Source organism: Lolium rigidum, chromosome 2 (assembly GCF_022539505.1).
Source record: "Lolium rigidum isolate FL_2022 chromosome 2, APGP_CSIRO_Lrig_0.1, whole genome shotgun sequence".
NCBI classification, from domain to species: domain Eukaryota; kingdom Viridiplantae; phylum Streptophyta; class Magnoliopsida; order Poales; family Poaceae; genus Lolium; species Lolium rigidum.
The window spans coordinates 182,998,091-183,017,659 of NC_061509.1; the positions used below are offsets into that span (position 1 = coordinate 182,998,091).

At 43.9% G+C, this 19,569-nt stretch overlaps 3 protein-coding genes across 3 annotated transcripts; 1 reads left to right on the forward strand and 2 right to left on the reverse strand.

Moving 5' to 3' along the window:
• Window positions 1-3,971: 3,971 nt before the first annotated feature.
• On the forward strand, window positions 3,972-7,525 carry LOC124692682 (nicotinamidase 1-like). The gene is made up of 5 exons (XM_047226103.1): window positions 3,972-4,151; window positions 4,882-5,065; window positions 5,227-5,360; window positions 5,449-5,634; window positions 6,966-7,525. Exons 1-5 carry the CDS (start codon window positions 3,987-3,989, stop codon window positions 7,041-7,043), a joined length of 747 nt encoding a protein of 248 aa, XP_047082059.1. The 5' UTR covers window positions 3,972-3,986; the 3' UTR covers window positions 7,044-7,525.
• A 450-nt stretch (window positions 7,526-7,975) lies between these two features.
• On the reverse strand, window positions 7,976-15,632 carry LOC124692683 (probable E3 ubiquitin-protein ligase ARI8). The gene is made up of 15 exons (XM_047226104.1): window positions 15,468-15,632; window positions 13,942-14,066; window positions 13,589-13,691; window positions 13,187-13,277; window positions 12,105-12,277; window positions 11,582-11,686; window positions 11,412-11,500; window positions 10,457-10,564; window positions 10,284-10,374; window positions 10,112-10,201; window positions 9,516-9,563; window positions 9,315-9,386; window positions 9,126-9,225; window positions 8,927-9,053; window positions 7,976-8,642 (listed from the first exon to the last, which is right to left on the reverse strand). The coding sequence occupies exons 1-15, from the start codon at window positions 15,621-15,623 to the stop codon at window positions 8,363-8,365; spliced, it is 1,758 nt and encodes a 585-aa protein (XP_047082060.1). The 5' UTR covers window positions 15,624-15,632; the 3' UTR covers window positions 7,976-8,362.
• Window positions 15,633-17,628: 1,996 nt separating this feature from the next.
• On the reverse strand, window positions 17,629-18,630 carry LOC124690361 (putative cyclin-F2-1). Its single transcript, XM_047223751.1, has one exon. The coding sequence runs from the start codon at window positions 18,628-18,630 to the stop codon at window positions 17,629-17,631; it is 1,002 nt and encodes a 333-aa protein (XP_047079707.1).
• Window positions 18,631-19,569: the final 939 nt, after the last annotated feature.

The window sequence follows — 19,569 nt, forward strand, 5'->3', positions numbered from 1 at the left end:
GCAGTGACTGCGTCGATTAACCAGAGGTAGTACTGTTAGAGAATGGCTTTGTGTCAACAGAGCTAATTTCATAAATAAAAATACATAAATATAAGGGACATATCAAACTCTGTAATTGAACTCTTCATTTTCCAGGAGATTAGGGTCGTCAACCAAAATGAAGAAATAAGGACAACGGTAAAATTAGAAAATCAAAGATTGCGTGAAACAACTGCAAGCAGGGAACACACATCAAAAGAAAATGTGTTTTTTCTTTTAATAACCAAAAAGTTGCAGATATATAACATGGTCTAGGCAAACCAACAATTACTTCACATAACCAAACTGTTTCTGAGCAAATTAACCAAGCACGCCGAAGCATAGTAACATGCTTCCATAGTGGCGATTTAATAAGTAAAGAATCAATTATGTCATCCCTGCTACCTCCTTTAACAACCGGAAATACTTGCTTAAAATCACCACATAAAACCACAGTTTTCCACCGAAAGGAAGCAAGCTTCGAGAGCTATCATTTACTCGACATATTTTGTGTACGTGCTTTCCAGCAAAACGTTTTAGGCAACGGTCAGGCCTTTAGCAGACAGAAAAGAAGGATTATCGTATTCCCAGTGCTGAGTACACTTTACCAATTTAAGAACAATGGTCTGTTTTTTAACTTCAAGCTTTAAAAAAAGTAGAATCATGATATCTGAAATTACACACGAACATTTTCTGTTGTGATGTCCAAAATGAAAAAAATACTAAACATTCTCTCTTTTGGGAATGATCCACGGGATTAAGTACCTCCCTAAGAAACCATTAAATTAGGTACCATAGTGTGTACTAAGCACCTATTTATAGTCACTTAGTCAGACTGGAACAAAAGATAGCACCAACACCAAGATATATTAGAGGAGCTACAACCAACCTGAAGCACAAAAGGCAGAACACCAACCTGAACCCCATCAGGCCAAGACGAGTACATACATATAAGTGCTGATGATATGGGAACATTGCACTCGTGTTGCGAGCCTACGAGCATCCTCCATAGCCGGTCCTGTGCAAAGATTCCGGCAAGAGGATCAGGAGAGCACTTTGAAACTAAGTTATTCCAAACTGAGATTTTAGATACCATACAACACATTATGAACGGATTTATAAGGCAGCAGAATAGTTTCCAAGGATGAGAGGTTGGGAGATGTAGGTTACAGAGTAGTGCATCAATCTGTTAGCACTCTTTACATCTAACTGGGTATCTATGAAAGCAAAATCCGCACCAAGCTAATTAGTCTTCTCTTTTGCTTCCTGTAACTTAGGCCTACAACAGTTGAGCTACGAGATAACTGAACAAAGTAAACAGAGTAATTCATTTTTTTTGCGGAAATGTAAACAGAGCAATTCAGATGATACATTAGGTGATTTGAGTGTAGACCACGATATTAAGCAAATTACCATGTACTCGAGCGATGGTATTACCAATTTATTTTGTTCGCAAATTGAAATGTACCTTTCCATCACTAATCAGCTTGTTTTGCCTCATAGCTGTACATATCCATGTATCCTAATGTTTGATGCAAGACTAAGGTGCATGAAATCCAAACAACTCAATCTGAGTGGAGAGTGGGCAAGGAAAACGAACCAGAATAGCTGCTAAGTTCGCCGGCGCCATCGTCCATGAGGCATGAGATGGCCGCCATACACGGGGAGGGAAGTAGCCGGATTTCATGGAAGGGGGCGTGGACTGCAGCCGCACTACCGCGGAGGAAGGCGGCACCCTATGCGCCTACAACAGTACACCTGCCGCAGACCTTGCAGGACGGCCTCCACTTCGCCGCCGTGCACCTCGTGGTCGTGATTCCCGGCCCCCTCGGCCTCCTCCATATCCGGCTCGTCCTCCTCCTCCTCCTCCTGCATATCCGCCACCAAGTGGGGGCGCTCTGCCGCTCTATGGCAGAGGTCGCCGCAAGCTCTTCCACCAGATTGGGGGGGGGCGCTCTAGGGCGGGGTCAACAGCCACCATAGCGCTGTTTTAAAGAGAGGCTAGAGGAGTTATGGGGATTCACCTGCCACACACCGTTGTTCCATGCCTTCGAGTCGCCGCCGTCTGACACTGCAATCGCCGTGACCTCAGATTATCGTTGCCTCGGTCGAGCCTGCCCATGCCCGTGAACCCTGCCGTCGCGAGCCAATAGTACACGGGAGTGGCGGCTGCGTAGGCGCGAGACACGGCCCTTGATCCCTCGCTGTGGTGCGCCCGTAAGCCGCCGCCGCTAAACACGGGACGGACGGCTTGGCGGGGCAGGCTGTGCGGCCGCGAGCGAAACGCCGCCGTCGTCGCCACAGTTCCGGCGGGTTAGACCTGCTGCTCGCCGGCAAGACCCGGCACCGCGCCGGCCTCCTCCGCCGCGGAGCCTCGCCTCCGTGGTCGGCACGCCGTCCTCATCCTGCTCCCGCAGCTCTCAGATGTGGTGGCCAGCCTTCCTTGCCGGTGTGGCGGCCACCCGTCGCCCAGGTCACGTTGAGACGCCGAATAGGGCTAGTCGCATCGGCCTCGGAAAGGAAAGAAATGCGCCGCGCTACTAACCGCCTTGGGAGAAGGACGGCATCGACGGTGGTGTCGAGGAAGCATGTGAGACAGAAGATGGGGGAGATAAGCATTGTTCCATCGTGGGCATGGCCACCGCTTTGACCGGTCAGACGTAAAGTTCAAGACTTGGGCCCACTAAAAAATAGCTACATCCACCCAGCCAGTAAAGAAGCACATTACAGAATGGTGAAAAGGGATCACGAAAATTCCAAGACTACACCAGAACTGTACACCAAAAAATACTGCCAGAATTAATGAGAAAGTAACATACGTGTCAACTTATCGTTAACCTACAAAAAAATTCAAAACTCTAACAAAAAAGGAAGCTGTTAAGGTTTAGTATAGTAATATGCTAAATGTTAGAGTACCAAGTATATCATGTAGACTGCTAGTTTGATGTATATATATCTGCACTTTTAGTATGTATGGATTACTGTAAAGTTTGATGTGTGCACTTAGTATGTATGGATTTCTCCAACTATATGCATCACTGTTAACTGAATCATGACTGCGATTAAGTTACAACGCTCCATATTTATTTACAATTATTTAAAAGAATTTCGAGGCGACCTAACATAATGTACCTCTCAAACCCGTCTCAATTCAGCAAAGTATTTCAGGCGGTCATGAATAATAAACGTTTCAGAACGACATCGTTTTTCAGACGGGTGATAATAGTAGCCATCCGAGGCTCCAGAATTATTAGAACCGATTGTGAAGAGAAACCGTCTGAGACTTACTGATCTATGGAGACACTTCATATTACTGCCCGTCTGAGGTGGCTATTTTTTGAGTCGGAACAAACCATCTCGGGTTAGCACACTAGTAGAGACTGAGGCTTTGAGCCTGATAGCATAACCGTGTAAGGATGAAGGGTCAAAACCAGCTCTAACTACTAGGTCGGTACTAGTGTATAAAACTAGCCGTGATTCTCCTTTTAAAAAAATCTGTACGCTGGCACCACCGTATTTCTCATGACGGCTATTTTTTTCTACAGTACTATTATAAGGAAGAAAACGTATCTATCGCGCGCGCACACGCCACGTTACCTGACAATACCCAGTCAAGGCTCAAGTGTGGTTGGTCTACGCTGAGAGATTATCTTCCCTTTGTTTTCTCCTTTTCTTTTGAATTTCTGTGTCTGTCGCTCCTGGCTCGGCTCCACCCGTATGGAGTAGATGTAGATCGAGTATGCAACGAAGACATTTGCAGTCGTGGCCGACGTTGCCCTGCCCAGTAGGAATAGCACAGCCCGATTTTTATTTGTTTAAAAAAAAAACTCTGTTTTAACCCTGTAGCAAAACCTGCGACTACATATACTCCACAGGCACAGGTCAAACTCAAACCGAATCGCGAGACGTACAGGCCAACCACCCTTGCAGTTCGATCTCACTCGATCCACGCACGCGCGCGCATCTCGATGGGCTCCGAAGGCACCTACGACGACGCCGGCGCCGCCGCGATTGACCTGCTCCGCACGGCGGCGCCCGTCCGGCCGGACGCCGACCACCTACTCACCAGCCGCACGGGGCTCGTCATCGTCGACGTCGTCAACGGCTTCTGCACCGTCGGCGCCGGGAACCTCGTGAGCAGCTCTGCCTCCTCCCTCCCCACCCCTCTGTCTTGTCTCCCCTCCTCCTGGCATCTTCTTTCACCTTCTTGCCTTCTTCCTCGGCGCTCCCGTGCCTTCTTCATGTCCATCGGCTGACGCTGGCGTGCTGAGAATTAGATTGTCTCCTTCTGGCGTCCGATCCCTCTTTGTTCCTTGGCTTTTCCGTGCCTTCGGCGGTCGAAGCTTGCGTTCTAAAAGTAGGATTTTGGCTGCCTGCCTAGGATGGATGGGGACACGAGTGAACGGACGGGGCCATGGGGATGTCCGCCCGCTGTCCCGCCACTTCCCGCCTTTGCTTTCTATACTGGTACCAGCACCTCTTGGTGTTCTCTTCTGTTTTTGTCTTTCTTGCCCTGAATCTTCACTTCTGTTTTGTTCTATCCCATCAATACATACATGTCTGTTTTTGGCCGATTCCTTCTGTTTTGTTTCCTCCCATGAATGCCAATCTGGCTGGGTACCCATATTCTCAGCATCCTTCTGTTTTGTTTCCTTCCATTAATGTCAATCTGGCTGAGTCCCCATATTCTCAGCATAGTGTTTATAGCAAAATACAACTGTACTGCATGTGTTTGTTCTTTTCCTTTATCTGGAAAAGCGTGCAGTTCTCTGTTTGTTCATGCAACACACTGCTCCCCAACACGTTTACTACTGTTGCTTACAAGGTGTTGCTTACAAGGTGTTGCTTGTCCGGAATTTGCAGGCCCCTGTTACTCCAAACAAGCAGATAGAGAAGATGGTGGAGGAGGCCGGGAGGCTCGCCAAGGTGTTCTGCGATAGGAACTGGCCCGTCTTCGCGTTCCTCGATACCCACTACCCGGATAAGCCCGAGCCGCCTTTCCCGCCGCACTGTATCATCGGCTCCGGCGAGGAAAATTTTGTTCCAGGTTGATGCAAACACTTTGCACTCTCCTTAATTATGTTCAAGCTTCTCGCATGTCATTGTCAGCTTCTAGGACTGAGTGCCTCTTTCCTGTTGGATTGATGCTTCGCCGAAGATTACTAGTCCATATTTGGTTTCTGACCAAGTCCAGTCTAACACACGCAGCTCTGGAGTGGTTGGAAAACGATCCCAATGTGACCATCAGGAGGAAGGACTGCATTGACGGTTATCTTGCCTCATTTGAGAAGGACGGGTCCAATGTTTTCGGCGATTGGGTCGCCAAGTTTCAGATCCAAACTGTAAGTGATCGGTCTAGCTCTCTTAATGAATCGGTAAAGAAAATTGTGACTGCGCTTCAGCGTGACTCGTGAATTGGCTTTGGTGCAGGTTTTAGTTGTAGGGATATGCACAGACTACTGCGTTTTGGACTTTGCAAGCTCGACTTTGGCTGCCAGAAATATTGGCAGAGTGCCACCGTTGCAAGATGTTGTGATCTACTCTGAGGGATGTGCTACTTTTGACCTCCCTGTTGAAGTAGCCATCAATATCAAAGGAGCTTTAGCTCATCCACAGGTATTGTTTTCGATCCTCGACCACTCATCTCAATGCAGTGTCATTTTGTATTAGAAGAAGAATACCGAGAAGGCGCCAAGGCGCATAATACCAAACATGAAACAACCCCGAAAAATTTAAACACCATATATTAGGAAAAAAGTGTGCGTCAGAAACTTGCCACCTTTCAATTACAGTTCAGTTACATCATCAATAAGGCTACGGAGAAGGAAGCTAGGGGGATCATCGTCCTAGTTACAAGGAATTTTATCTATGAAACAAACTCTAGCTAACTCATGAGCAGTTTTATTCGCTTCTCTTGGACAATGAGCATAGGAAACATCTCCAATCTCAAAGGCCAAATCAATGCAGTCTGCATAAATACCTGCTGAACCTGTCCACCAATTTCCTGGTCCAGACAGCGCCTCAATTGTTTCCAGAGAATCAGATTCGGCAAGAACAGCATTACACCCCTTCCTATTCGCCAACCACAGTCCCTCCTTCATAGCAAAATAGCTTCAGCCTCCGATACCGAGCCAACATAGGGTAAGTATTTTGTTGAAGCAGCTACAAACCTTCCATGAGAGTCACGTAAAATAGCTCCCACTGCACCTGCCCCAGAATCCACATGAAATGATGCATCAACATTGAGTTTCACATACCTCGGTTTTGGTTTGACCCAAACAGCACCCGCCGAGGGGCCCTTTAGAACCACCTTAGCATTAGACGTGATAGAGAAAATTGAAATCATACACCTATTCGCCGGAGGGACCTCTTCATCATGAGTTCTCCTTCTTCTTAGCCACCAAATATACCAACATGCAACCATCATTGTCTCTTTCAGACCCACATCAAGGTTAGGATACTTCTGTTCATCTTTACGGAGGATGTGCTCGATAACAGCCGACCCAGCCCGATCACAAAGCAAGGCATCTTCAACCACATGAGCAAGACCAAGCGCAGACCAAATCTCAATAGCATTTGGGCAAATGAAAAGGAGGTGAGCTATATCTTCAGGCCCCATATTACAGACCGGGCATTGTCCCAAAGAGCCAATATGACGATTCACTAATATACTTTTCAGAGGAAGAATACCATGCGAAGCTCTCCAAACAAAAATTTAACATGTTAAATGCATTGTCTTCCTTGCTGTAAATGCACAAATCACCATACATATTATATGCATTTATCCAGGTTGTGTTCAGCTGTTTTCTTTTCACAAATTCTTTCTTCCTGGACACAATGGTGGCTGTTTTTTACCTCGACATCTTCTTGAATGCTTCGTGTGTTATAGGAAAATTATTTCCATTGATAGTCCTTATTGCCAGCTACTTAACTTTCAAATGCTGCAGGATCTTATGCATCACATGGGACTTTACATGGCCAAATCAAGGGGTGCGAAGATAGTTGACAGAATTATTCTTGAATAGTAAAGACTGGATCAATTCATCTAGTCTGACTATACTGTTGTCCTTCAGTCCTTACGTTTATCCGTCTGGTGTGCAATAAAAAGTATGTGGACTTCCTGTTTATTGACAGGTTGTGTGTAATTATCCAGTGGCTAAGATTAACCAGCATTTACCATCCGGTGTGTAGAATAGACATCATTTCCCCCTGTTTTTGGTGTCGCGTAGTTTGTATCTTTTGAGTGCCAAGATTGTGCATCCTGAAAGATGTATCGGTGAACTGCACTCTTGGATAGGAGAAGACCTGGCGCAGGAAGACAATATCAGTCACCACCCACCAGTGCTGAAGAAACTGTCGATATGGAGGATCATCAGCTGGGCGCACAAGCATAGAAACATATCAATGTTAGTGTCCTGTAACCTGATCTGAACAAAAGTTGTTATTAGTGTCTTCCGTTTTGCCATGTATATAAAGTGTTCAGTTTAATAAGCAATTTGTTCAGCCATTTCTCTTGAAAATAATTCTTTCGATGAAGTAAGGATCGACTTAAAGGCCAACAAGGCGCTAAGGTGGCCCTAGCTATATAGAGGCTACTGGTCGTTGTTCATATCATACAATCTTGTTCAGTCACGAGATTGCCATGGGTTCGCAATTTATTGATCACACTGTGTCTGGCTTATGAGGATGCTAAGACTTAAAGCGCCAGGTCCCAAGAAACGCGCCAGGTCCCAAGAAACGGACCAGAGATGCGCTATGAGGAAGCTGGCCACTGCTTGTATGCATTTCAGGGAGCGCATTTACCTCTGCTGATCAACGCTAGGCATTCACGCTTCTTGCATTGATATAGTTCCTGCTAACCCAGCCGCCTCAAAAGGTGCAAACTGTTTATCTTAGCACTCCAACTATTATTTTTTTTCCGAAAAGGAACAACAAGAAAAGGAAACACAAGCATAGGTTGTCTAATTGTCTTCAATATGGTCAATACACTATTATTACAATTTTTACAACAGTTATACAACACTACAACAGGTCAATACATCTCCGGCAAACAACCAGCAACACACATCTTAAACAAGACGGATTGGGTCATAGTTATATGTACACACGAACCATGCTACTGGAGTGAGCCTGTGCCACTTGGGCAACGTCAGTTAACAACCAGGAACATGAAAAATCTACCTCTTCCTTTGCTGCCGCTTGCATTGCGGCAATCTTCTATTTCCACCCTATCGTTGTCCCATGCCCCAGAGGCAGGTAACTTCATATGTCACACGCCTCAGGCATACAGGGAAACAGGGGGTTCAAGTCCAATTGAATCCAAATGTTCAAGGCTTGTCAAGAGCTACCGGTGCTGCTGATATTCGCAAACCTGGCAAGTCCTAGCAGACCTAGGGTTTGCAAATGTGCACTGTTCACATGCCCAGATATTACCATCATCCATGCCACGGGTTGAGCTGCCTGACTTGGAGACAGGTGCCTTGTTCTTGCCACTCTTGCTCTTACTGCCAAGGCTCTTCGAACTTACGGCCTTGCTAGATGCAGCATGGCCACTGTGAGGTCCGACGTCATTTAATCCAGACTCCAATGCACGGACCAGGTTCTCGAAATAATTGCGAGTTACACTGTTATTTAGACCGAACTGTTAGGTGAAGATGAGTGAAAAAAAAAATATAGCGATGACATGAGAAGTTACTGAATTAAGGAAAACAAAACCACAAGCTGCCAGATTCCTGCAGCTACACGTATGAAGAAAAGGCCAACACAGAATTACATAGTTGAAACCAGTATCTTTACAAGATTGTAAGAAATGTATTATGATGTTCATACTAAAGATGATGACACCAGTTAGAAAGAAAGTCAGAAACAACAATAATGAGAAATAAAATATAGTAGGATTTGTCAATACCTGGTCAATCCAGCCAATTTTGTACGGAAGTCGTTGAAATCTTTTGATGGGCAGTCTGCATCAAGGTAGATCTGAAGTTCTTTCTCCGCACATTGATGAAGGCGTTCCAAACCTGATTCTGCTTCGCCTGAACAAGCAAAAGATATCCTTTCAGTCATATATACTTTGAAATGGAAGCTACAATAGGAAAAATATGAACCTTGCAGGTATTCAAAGAACTGTCTTTTGGCATGCTCATTGTCTGGAAGGTAATAACCATATGCGTAGGTCCACTTCAATACCCGCCTACACTCAACAATCTGTAAAATAGATGATACTCCCGGTGTGAGACATTCAGGTAACTGAACAGAGTACTGGTGAGGCTCGGGGACTTGAATGTCAATCATACCTGTAACCATGCTTCTATTATGAATTTAAGTTGTGACTCTGGTTGGCTTTGTATGTCACTTAGTTTCTCAAGCTGAAGGCAAACAAATAATGGTCGTTACATGTTAGAGAATTACCAAATAAATAATGGCAGTCTATGCCCTGGATGGTATTCCTTTGATAAACACCAAAACAGAGGTGGTGGAAGGCAAATGCCAGCTACCTTGTCATTCTGCAGACTCTGCAGATCCCCAAGCGCCTTTTGCCTCGACTACAGCATAGTTAAAATAATGTGTAAATACAAAAAAAATAGGGGTTGCTAGTACATCAATTTTGTAGCATCAATCAAAATACAAAACCAAGAAACAAGAAGTATTTGCACCTTTACTTTCATTAACTTAGCTTACTGAAAATTATCATAAATATTCTATTCCACCCTGTGATATTGAGATTTGTGAAACTCGAAACATCCTACATACAACATTGTATCCAACTGTAAAAAACTACCACTGCAACTAAGAACAGATTCCAAGTTGTCTCGTCCTTAGTATGGATATTTGTACACTATGCATTCATAATAGTCATAGGCTCATGGTTGTTGCCAAAGAAAAATTTACAGCATATGTTACCATCCCAAATCCAGGATTATCTCACAAGTCACCACTACATAATAAAAAATTATTCAGTCTTGCATTTTTCAAAGTCACAGGCCTGTGAGCCTGTGGCGTCTTGGCTGCATAGGATTATCTCACAAGTTGCCACTTAAGACCTGATATTGAAGGAGTATCAATGTTGCTAACTAAGTTCAATATCACTTACGGACTGATTGGCTGCCCATCGTTCATAGTAATGTGTATATCTCTCGAGGGAGTTCTTTGCCATTTCTCTTCTCCTTTCAGAATCGTCAAACTGTTAAAGAAATGTACAATGAATTAGCTAAATTATTTATTAATACTCTAAATTTGATGCTCAAGATTAGTTGAACCATTACCGCTCCCTCTTGCCGTGCTGCCTCATAGCGATTACAAGCATAAAAGCCACCTGTCCTCTCCCCATGATCAGACCATGGACCAAGGCAAAGCCTGCATTCACAGTATAAATGTGTCAACTATCTGAAATGGCAAAAATTATAAGCAGAACTGTAGCAAAAATGTGATTGTGTACCAGCAAAATTCAAATTTACATGGCGGTGTGCAGGTAATGTGCATGCAACCCTGGTTTTTTTCAATAGGGCGCTTACACTTTGGACAAGGCTTCGAATTAGCTAATATCCTGCAAAAAATAACCAGCAGGTGATGAAGAAAGAAAAAGGTATAGCTTATAGTCAAAACAACTCAAAACAAAAATGCAATATATCTGTGCAGATGCATCATTTTATTGACTGAAGTATTAAGGCTGTTATGAAATTGCACAAAGTTTCTATCGCCTAGAAGCAGCAGCGTGGATGGATCTGCTCAGGAAGAGGGCAAGGGTGGTGGGGAGTGAGCACGTGAGTTGCAGCACCCAGGGAAGACATCGGAAAAAAAAGTTTGCCTAGGAGGAGAGAGAGCAACCTAAGCATAGGCTTTCATGCCATGTTAGGGAGATGCATATTGTATCCCCATGAGGCCACAGGCCAGTATATATGCACGTACAGGTGAGGAAAATATGCGGAAAACCCCTTATGCAACAGGGATATTACACAACTGATATATGGAAACTATGTAGATCTCTTAGACATTCGACCCTAAAAGAAGGATACAGATTATAAAGAAGTAAAGAACACTAGAACGGGAGAAAAGGAACAAATCTAGAGAAGCCTGAAATAGATATGTGAGATTGGAAAAAGGTTTGCAGTCCTATTTTCGTATTTACAGCAAGCCTTTTTTCAAGAAACTTAGTTTGGAAGAAATGCAGTAAAGTGGAGTTTCAAAAGAGCAGTAAGAATACTAAGCAATAGGGAAGTGGACAAAATGAGCAAATAGATTGTAGAGTGGCACAACTTGTTAGTAACAACTGTGCTTGTTATTCCATTAGCAATTAAATATGGTAACTTGATTGACATGACAAACAATGCTGATTTAGCAGAAATCGACAACACAGTTGGAAGTACAGAAGAAATACGTTATCTTTTCCATACCAATTCATATTTTCGGACTCTGCACTGTTCTTGAGAACCCATTTTGAAACTGTGGAACAGTCCACAGGGCGATGAGCTTCCTCGGTACACTGCCAATTTTGTCATGCAACTTCTCATTTTGAAGTTCTACTGGACATATAACAAAATAAGCTACATCAAGAAATACTCACGTTCCAACAGAACCCGTAAGAACAGCCACAAGAAACATCATAGCTGCCACCACCCACGATAAATTCGACAGCATACTCACAGCCAGGAGCAGGACACCATTTTGTCTGCACAACATAACGACATGAAATAAGAAGCAAAGTATAATCAATAGGTAAGAGTAGTCAACTGTGATCTAGACAAGATTTAACCATTCCTTTTGCAGTTATCAGCACTAATTACGAAATAATCACGGCAGTCCAAATATTGAAAAAAATGAAATTCTGACATGTCTAATTGTGATAAATGTTAAATCAAATACAAAGGAGAGAATACCAGAAAATAGGGTGAATGTAAGGTACAAATTCTTTTATTTTTTTAATCCTCTGCCCTTCTCCAACTAATGCTAAGTAAGAAATAGAATTCAAAAGAAAATCATGGAAACCCACCCAAATATTATTTCAGCATTTTCTTTGAGGTGAATATTATTTCAGTACTGAACTACTGATTAAATTACGGTCGACATCCCTCTAAATACGGACTTACTTTTCTATTATCTTCAATGTAAGATCTGCAAAGATAGCGTTCATACTTTCCCTTATCCTCGTCACTAGCTAACAAATTAACCATATCTTGTCCAACAGCAGCAGCACAAGATGGATCGGGACATCTCAACATCAAACATCCTGGGCCATCATTTATAGCTGTGCTAATATAGCCTGTCAGTGAGAAAAAAAAAATCAGCACCAACTGAACATTACAGCTAAAAACTCCAAATATTGAATTTGATAACAAGAAAATTTTGAATAAAAGGATAGGGGAAAGTGGAATTATTCCATGAAATGATAGAAGAAAAACTCAAATCATTCATGGAATATACCACAGGGGCATACAGACTGCGTAAAAATATCTAAAAAAGGATCAAATGGCAACAAGAGAACTATGATGAATCGCACTCAAACACCGCGGAATACTGATGTATTTTGACACAAATTTTGATTTTGTAATGAATCATTCTTGATTTCTAGTCAAGTGGCCAAGACAAAATATAGAATGCTGAACTGGAAACCAACAGACTTCTATCTACTCAATTTCAAATGGTTCAACTAGATACTACACTAACAATTAAATATATAATTCTAAATGGCTAGATCTTAGAACATTAAATATAGCACATATGAGTGTTATATCAGAGACAGAACAGAAAGTGATAGTATGCGCCTCAGAAATGAGAACCGCAAGAAGATTGTTATCAGTTTTAAAAAGAGCATGGCAAAACCAGTTAAGATTGCAACATTAACATTTCGGCTTGCAACCTATAATAACAAAAAAAAAAAGTAAAATACATTGTATATATTTATGCATGCCTTGAATTGCCAGCAATGTTTGTCTAAATAAACACAAATTCAGGAAAGACATCCCATAATATGCCCAGGTATTCAATTTTTGATCGAGGGAGAATATGCCCACATGCAGCTACGGGAAACATCTGTGTTCAGCAGTTCAATCACAAGAAAAAACAAGAAATAACTTGTAAACAGTAGGCACTAAAGTGTATATATTGTAAAATCATCTACGCAAGGGTAACGTAAAGACCATCCAAAGAAGGGGGTAATAAAAGAACAAACCTCTCCAACATACACCACAGAAAGGATGCCCACATGAAGCAGCACTCATTGACTCACGTGGACAGCTTTCGAAACAAATCCCACATGAAAGCTGTTAAAGGACAAGTCATGTAATAAGTGAAGTATATACAAATGAACTACATGTGATGGAAATGTTTTCATTAGCATGTCTAGAAGACTAGAACATAAAAGCCCATGCCAGTTTGCCGGAAGCATTTAACAGAACAAGCTTATTTTTCAACATTTTCTCCAGCAGAATACAGGTTAACAGGCAGGCCATATTAACTCCACGAGTGGCTAAGACATATACAGGCAATGCAATAGTATCATCCTCAGCTGCAGGAATGCTATATTCGGGATTCTCAGGCAACAAAGCAAACATATTCAAATAGTGGGCCTTACTTCTCTTTCATTTGGCATTTCAATTTGCTTCTCCGGTAAACCAACAGCAGTACGGACTCGTGCTTCATCAACAAACCACTCATCATGTACCTTACTAACGCTCCTGCAAAAAGAAACTTTATAATGCCTTTACAGTAAAGAAATGTCATGAGCCGCACAAATTAAATACCACCATCTACAGAAGCTGTGACCAATAAGATAAGCTCTGACATTTGCAAATTGGGAATGGCAAAAGGAAGTAGGATCTTAATATGACAGTGTCTCGATGGCCCACCTTTATTTTGTGCTTGAACTTGGATAAAAAAATATTACTTAATTATGTAACTACCATGCCAAATGTTGATGCCTATTACCAGTTATAACTGCGAAGAAGGGCACATGCTTCTGCTTTTGAGATTGAAAGAACAGTTGAAACCCGATTCATGTCATCTGCTTGATGTTGCTTTATGTCATCTTCACTCAGTACACTGTAGTTTTGCTGGAATTTAAACAAGAGAACAGTGATAAGATAAACAGAGCAATAAGGTTTAAAAAAAATCAAAGAACCACATAAATCGAATATCACCAGTTCAAGTTCATGGCAAGGTTAACAGAATATAATAACTGCTAAACAAACCAAATTCCTTCTGCAGTAAAATATGATACTCCCTCCAGCACAAATTTAACTACTATGCCAAATCAAGGTAAAAGGATGAGAGAAAAATAGAATTTATTTTTGGTTGTGTTCTCCATGCCCGCGAAGGAATTTACCATAAACAAACGATATCCAGTATACTATTCAACGTCATAGAACACATGTGAGCATGCACACAGCAAATTAAAGAGAAAAAAACACTACATCCGCTGATTACTAAAAAAATGATAGCCAAATCTTGGAGGGGACTTGCGATGTGTGTCAAATCTTCCCAATCAAACAAAAGAAACAATATCATGAGGAGGGTGGAGGGAGTGGAAGCTGAAGGACAGGGGGTGAAAGATAAAGGCGGAAAGGAAGAAGTGCAAAGTTAAACACTTCATTTATCATAGAAACTTCCTAGAGGCTAGATTGCTCCAGTCTTTGTAAATGCTTTAGTGCTCCAAGTCAAAAAGAATGAAACTCTTCTACGGACTTGTTATAACTTAATAGTATCATCCAAGATGTACGCCAACATTAAGGTAACTATGTCCTTCCATATATTATTCCCTGACTAGAAGAGTAACTTTTCGGGTTACATGATGGCATAAGCAAGAGCCCAGCCTTTTGTACTCTATGTTAAGCAACATTGCGCAACACACTAACAGCTCCAATCGAATCAGCAACCTTCAGGGCACATCATCAAAACCTAGATTCAGAAGCATACTATCCTTGCGTCAGAGAAGCAGATCAGTACATGTCTTACACATATTCGCGCTTATTAACTCCTTACTTCAAAAGTTTTCCTCTACATACTTTCCTGCGGTCCTACTCGAAATGATGTTCTCCCTCGCATGCTACATTTGTAAGAGACTTACCAATAACAAAATTGGAATCACAACCGACGCGCAATGCGCCAAACCACGAGTTGCGTGCTACAACTCAAAATCAATGTGCATGCCAGGACACCGGTTGCATCTGGCAAAAGCACAATTCTGCAAACCTAGACGATTGACCAAAAGCAACATATCCGGATCAGCTTCCATGAATACCAATCCAGCAACCACAACCGACCAAAACAGTCTATATCACTCAACTTTCTAGCCGAGAGCATATAAACAGACAGACATCTTATCGTTCCGGAACAAACAGAACCATAACCGCCGATGCATCGGTACCGGATCTCCCATTTCAACTATGTGGAGTAGGCAGCAAACTGTAGAGCGAGACCGATCGGGCGCGCGGGGGGCAGCAATCGATGATCACCTGCTGCCTGTGCGAGATGAGGTCGTCGGAGTCGTCCGAGTCGTGATCGGCGAAGTCGTAGTCCGCGTCCCCGTCGTCGCTGAGGGCGAGGCCCGCCTCGCCGCCGCTGTAGAAGTCCTCGTCGGCAGAGTCGCGCGTGTCGTCCTCCGAATCCATTTCCGCCGCCGCGCGCGCCGGAGACTCGGGAGCGGCCCGGATCGGGCGGATCGGAGCGACGCCCCGCCGCTGCGAGGAACCGGCCGGGCTCGGATTCGTCGGAGCGGCGGGGCGGGGGTAAAGGGGTGGAGAGGAGGAAGACGTGGAGGGGGAACGGAGGAGGAAGAAAATGGGTGGATTCGCTCGGGTCGGGTGTGGACGAAGCCCCGAGCTCTCTCTCTCTCTCTCTCCTTCTTTGTTTTTTTTTCGCACGTTTTCTTTCTCGCGTCGCGTGACGTCTAATTTCTATTTTCTACCTTCTTTCTTCACCTCTGTTTTCAGACAGAACCTCTTTTTACCCTTTCGGGTGAAGGAAAAAGGAATCTTCACTGACACGAGATACTCTGCGTCACTCTTTTACGCCCCAATGCCTTGCATTTTGTTTTACCCTACTACTTGGCACACCACGCTTCGGGTCAACAGGATTTCACACTTGATGTGTTTGTGTTTTAACTTCTGGGCGTCCCATGGAACGCCTCCTCGCTGGACTGGCGAAGTCCAATCAAAGGTACAAATCTTTTCATCGGTACCCGTCGACTCAAGTCATCTTGGACCCACAACAATCTCACATCAACATGTTTTTGCTCCCTCAGCAATAACTGAGATTGAGTTTGCGTTTGGATTTCTGATTGATTTCCATAATATGTTACTTAAAAAAAGTTGTTTATAGCAATGCTTACCAGAAAACAACGTGTACATTTGATTTTTCTTGACGAAAATACAAAAAGTGGCTGATACAGGTAACGATCGTTACATAGTTCACTTTACATACAAGTTTGAAACAATGCCTGAACAAAAAATTGTCCTTAACTCACAACCAGGTAGAAACCTCGTCATAGGAAAATCCAGTGTTCAGATGGAGCTCCACCCGGCTTCTTTTCGTGTCATCCTGATGATGAGCTCAATGCTTTCCGTGGCACTACCTAGAAAATTCTCTTTGTTTGTTTATGTAAATCTTAGCCGTGCAAATCCCACTTTGTTTTCCATAGCATGTCACCTGGTATCATGGGAATATATTTGTTTATGCACACTAAGATATATTGTCACTCTAGAACTGCAATTATATCATACATTCATACTCCCTCCGTCCCAAAATGTAAGGCGTCTAAGATTTAGCCAAAAGTCAATATCTTCTAAGTTTGACCAAGTTTATACGAAAAGGTATGGATATCTACAATATCAAATGGATATTTTGAGAAATTATACTTTCAGATGAATCTATTGATATTAATTTGGCATTATGAATGTTTGTATTTTTACATATAAATTTGATTAAACTTAAAATATGTTGACTCTTTGTGTTCGGGAAGATGATGCAATGTCACTCCCAGATGTAAGAAGCACAAATGTTGTTTAATCAATATATATACAGAGATTTATTACTCCGGGCAGAGAAGGATCAATGGTAGGAGAGTATCTGAAACCACAAGTCGGTGCATGACTCCGTTCTAGCTGATTTCAACTATACAACATAACATCATCATATCAAACAATGTATAGATTTGAACGTGATTTACAAGTTACAACTCAAGATTAATTCAAGAGCTAGCTTTCTCCATCCCTAAATCTTTTACTACTCCTTGAAATCATTAATTGGTCTTCCAGGAACTCTGACACCACATCGAAGCGAGAATCGTGAATTCGTGATTCATCGAAAGAGTCATACCCTAAACCCTAACCATCATAAAATAGAAGAAGCAGAACTGTTTCTTCATCAAGAAGAGAGATTCATTACTCATGAGTCATGACAATGACATGGAACAGAATTACAATCCGCAGCCACGAGGTCTGCAATAGGGAGCATCCTGCAACCACAAGTCGGTGCATGACTCCGTTCTGCTAGCTGATTTCAACTATACGACATAATATCAGCATATATAAAAGTAACAATGTTACTCCTAGTACATTTTAACCTGATTTACAACTCAAGTTCAAGAGCGCTTCTCCATCCCTAACCCTAAATCTTTCACCTGAAATCCATCAATTGGCCTTCCAGGAAGTCTGGCACCACGTCGAAGCGAGAATCGTGATTCTTCATGTACAAGGACTCGATGCCAAGGATGATGTCCGTGGGCCAGTACCCGGTCAGCTCCTCGAAATCTTCGTTCCACTGCTGCACGTCGATGGCATTCGGGTTCAGGATTAGCCTGGCGAGGAAGACCGCCGACGCTGCCACCACGGACGGCAGGAGCTGCAGCAGGCTGTAGTCGTAGAGCGATCTGTTGGCGAGGTGATGCGCCAGCCGCCGAACCTCCGAATCCTGCTCTCCTCTGCCGGTGTACCTCATGAAGTGCTCGACGAAGGTGTAGGCCGTGGGTCCGCTGAGGTCGTAGTCCAGCGCCTCCACCATGCCGAGCTCCATGTCGATCACCTCCTTGCTGGTCGTGTCGAGCCCGCAGATCCCGGCGACGGCCGTGGCGTTCAGCTTGTGTGTTGAGCACTGCTCCTCGTATTTGGCGGCGGTGTAGACGGCCGTGGCGCCCAGGAGCTGTAGCTGGTGCTCCGTGTCAGTCTCCGGCAGGGTTCGCTGCGAGAGGACGCGGTCGACGTAGGAGACGGCGCGGTGCAGCGTGCCGGGGGCGAGGTCGAAGTAGCGGGTGAAGTCGTCCATCCAGGACACGAGGTCCGCGCGCCTGGACTTGGTCATCAGACCTCCCTGCACCGTCTTCAGATACTCCGGCGAGGGCCACTGCTTGGCGTCCTTCTCCATCTCCCGGAGGTTGACGTCCATGTCAGCATCGTAGTCGGACACCTCGCACGTCGCCGGGAGCTCGATGGAGTCGTGTAGTGCCGCGGCGTGATGGATGGGGGAGGAAGAAGCGAATCGGACAGGTGAAAGTGGAGGAAGTGCGCCGATGGCCCGGAGGTAGGCGTCGTCAAACTCAGTCATCGTCGACTGATCGACGCAGCCTGAGAAGACGGCGGAGAGAGGAGTGCCCGAAATAAGCTCAAAACTGCAGGGATCCATGGCTTGATCCAGATGGAGAAGAGAATGGGTACGAGAGGAGGAAGGGTCTGGGACTGGGTCGAGTCCTGCCTATTTATCCATGGCTCCAGGATTGGAAACCATATCGGTCTCGTAATACGTAGTGGGTTTAATCGCTAGAGTCGGATTCCAATTGCAACCGTGGATGCTACGCTACTGTTGTTGCCGTCGCCCGTCGGTAAGATTTCGATCACAATTGGAGTACACGCGCTGCGTACGCTACTGGAAACGCGGGAATTGTGCTGACATATCCACCAATGGCATTTGCGAGTTTGGTTATTTGATGACTGAATTCCTTGAAAGAAATATGCATGTTTGAAGAATAACCTTTTTTTGGCGCCATGTTTGACCTGGCTACGAGTGAAACCGACCAAAACCAGCGGGACTGCTAATTGTATTTGCAAGTTTGATTTCCTCAGAAAATGCACACTAGACAAATGGGATGTAAGATCAGAAACAATGAGGGATTCTCAAGAAGGTGAGCTTTCACAGAAATACTGCTCAACTACGCAGCATCAAGATCCAAGATCAGAGCAAGAATTCACAAGGCATAATACTGCTACCACAGAGGAATTCTCAAGGCAGTGAACATCGGTAGTTGAGCATCTTCACGATCCAAGATCAGAACAAGAAAATAAAGGGCCTGTTTGGTTCCTAGCCACATTTTGCCAAGCCAAAGTTTGGCAATTTGGCATGTGTTTGGTTCTTACCACACTTTAGAGCTGCCACACTTCACTAATCATATGGCCCACTTGTCATAGAGTAAATTTTTTTGCCAACTTTTGCCACACTTTGTGGCTTCCAAAATCCTAGCCACACTTTTGTGGCTGCCACACTTGCCAAAGTTAGGCTTGGCAAACTGTGGCTGGGAACCAAACAGGCTCAAAGTGCCTGAATCCTACTCCAAGTGGCTCTGTGACA

Excerpts from the sequence above, each read along its gene's own strand:
- LOC124692682 (XM_047226103.1), top strand. The coding sequence starts at position 3,987 with ATGGGCTCCGAAGGCACCTACGACGACGCCGGCGCCGCCGCGATTGAC. Across the intron at positions 4,152-4,881 it reads CCGTCGGCGCCGGGAACCTC|GCCCCTGTTACTCCAAACAA; the intron begins GTGAGCAGCTCT and ends CGGAATTTGCAG. Across the intron at positions 5,635-6,965 it reads GAGCTTTAGCTCATCCACAG|GATCTTATGCATCACATGGG; the intron begins GTATTGTTTTCG and ends CAAATGCTGCAG.
- LOC124692683 (XM_047226104.1), bottom strand. The coding sequence starts at position 15,623 with ATGGATTCGGAGGACGACACGCGCGACTCTGCCGACGAGGACTTCTAC. Across the intron at positions 10,565-11,411 it reads GAGTCCGAAAATATGAATTG|GATATTAGCTAATTCGAAGC; the intron begins GTATGGAAAAGA and ends TATTTTTTGCAG. Across the intron at positions 8,643-8,926 it reads AAATTGGCTGGATTGACCAG|TGTAACTCGCAATTATTTCG; the intron begins GTATTGACAAAT and ends TCTAAATAACAG.
- LOC124690361 (XM_047223751.1), bottom strand. The coding sequence starts at position 18,630 with ATGGATCCCTGCAGTTTTGAGCTTATTTCGGGCACTCCTCTCTCCGCC.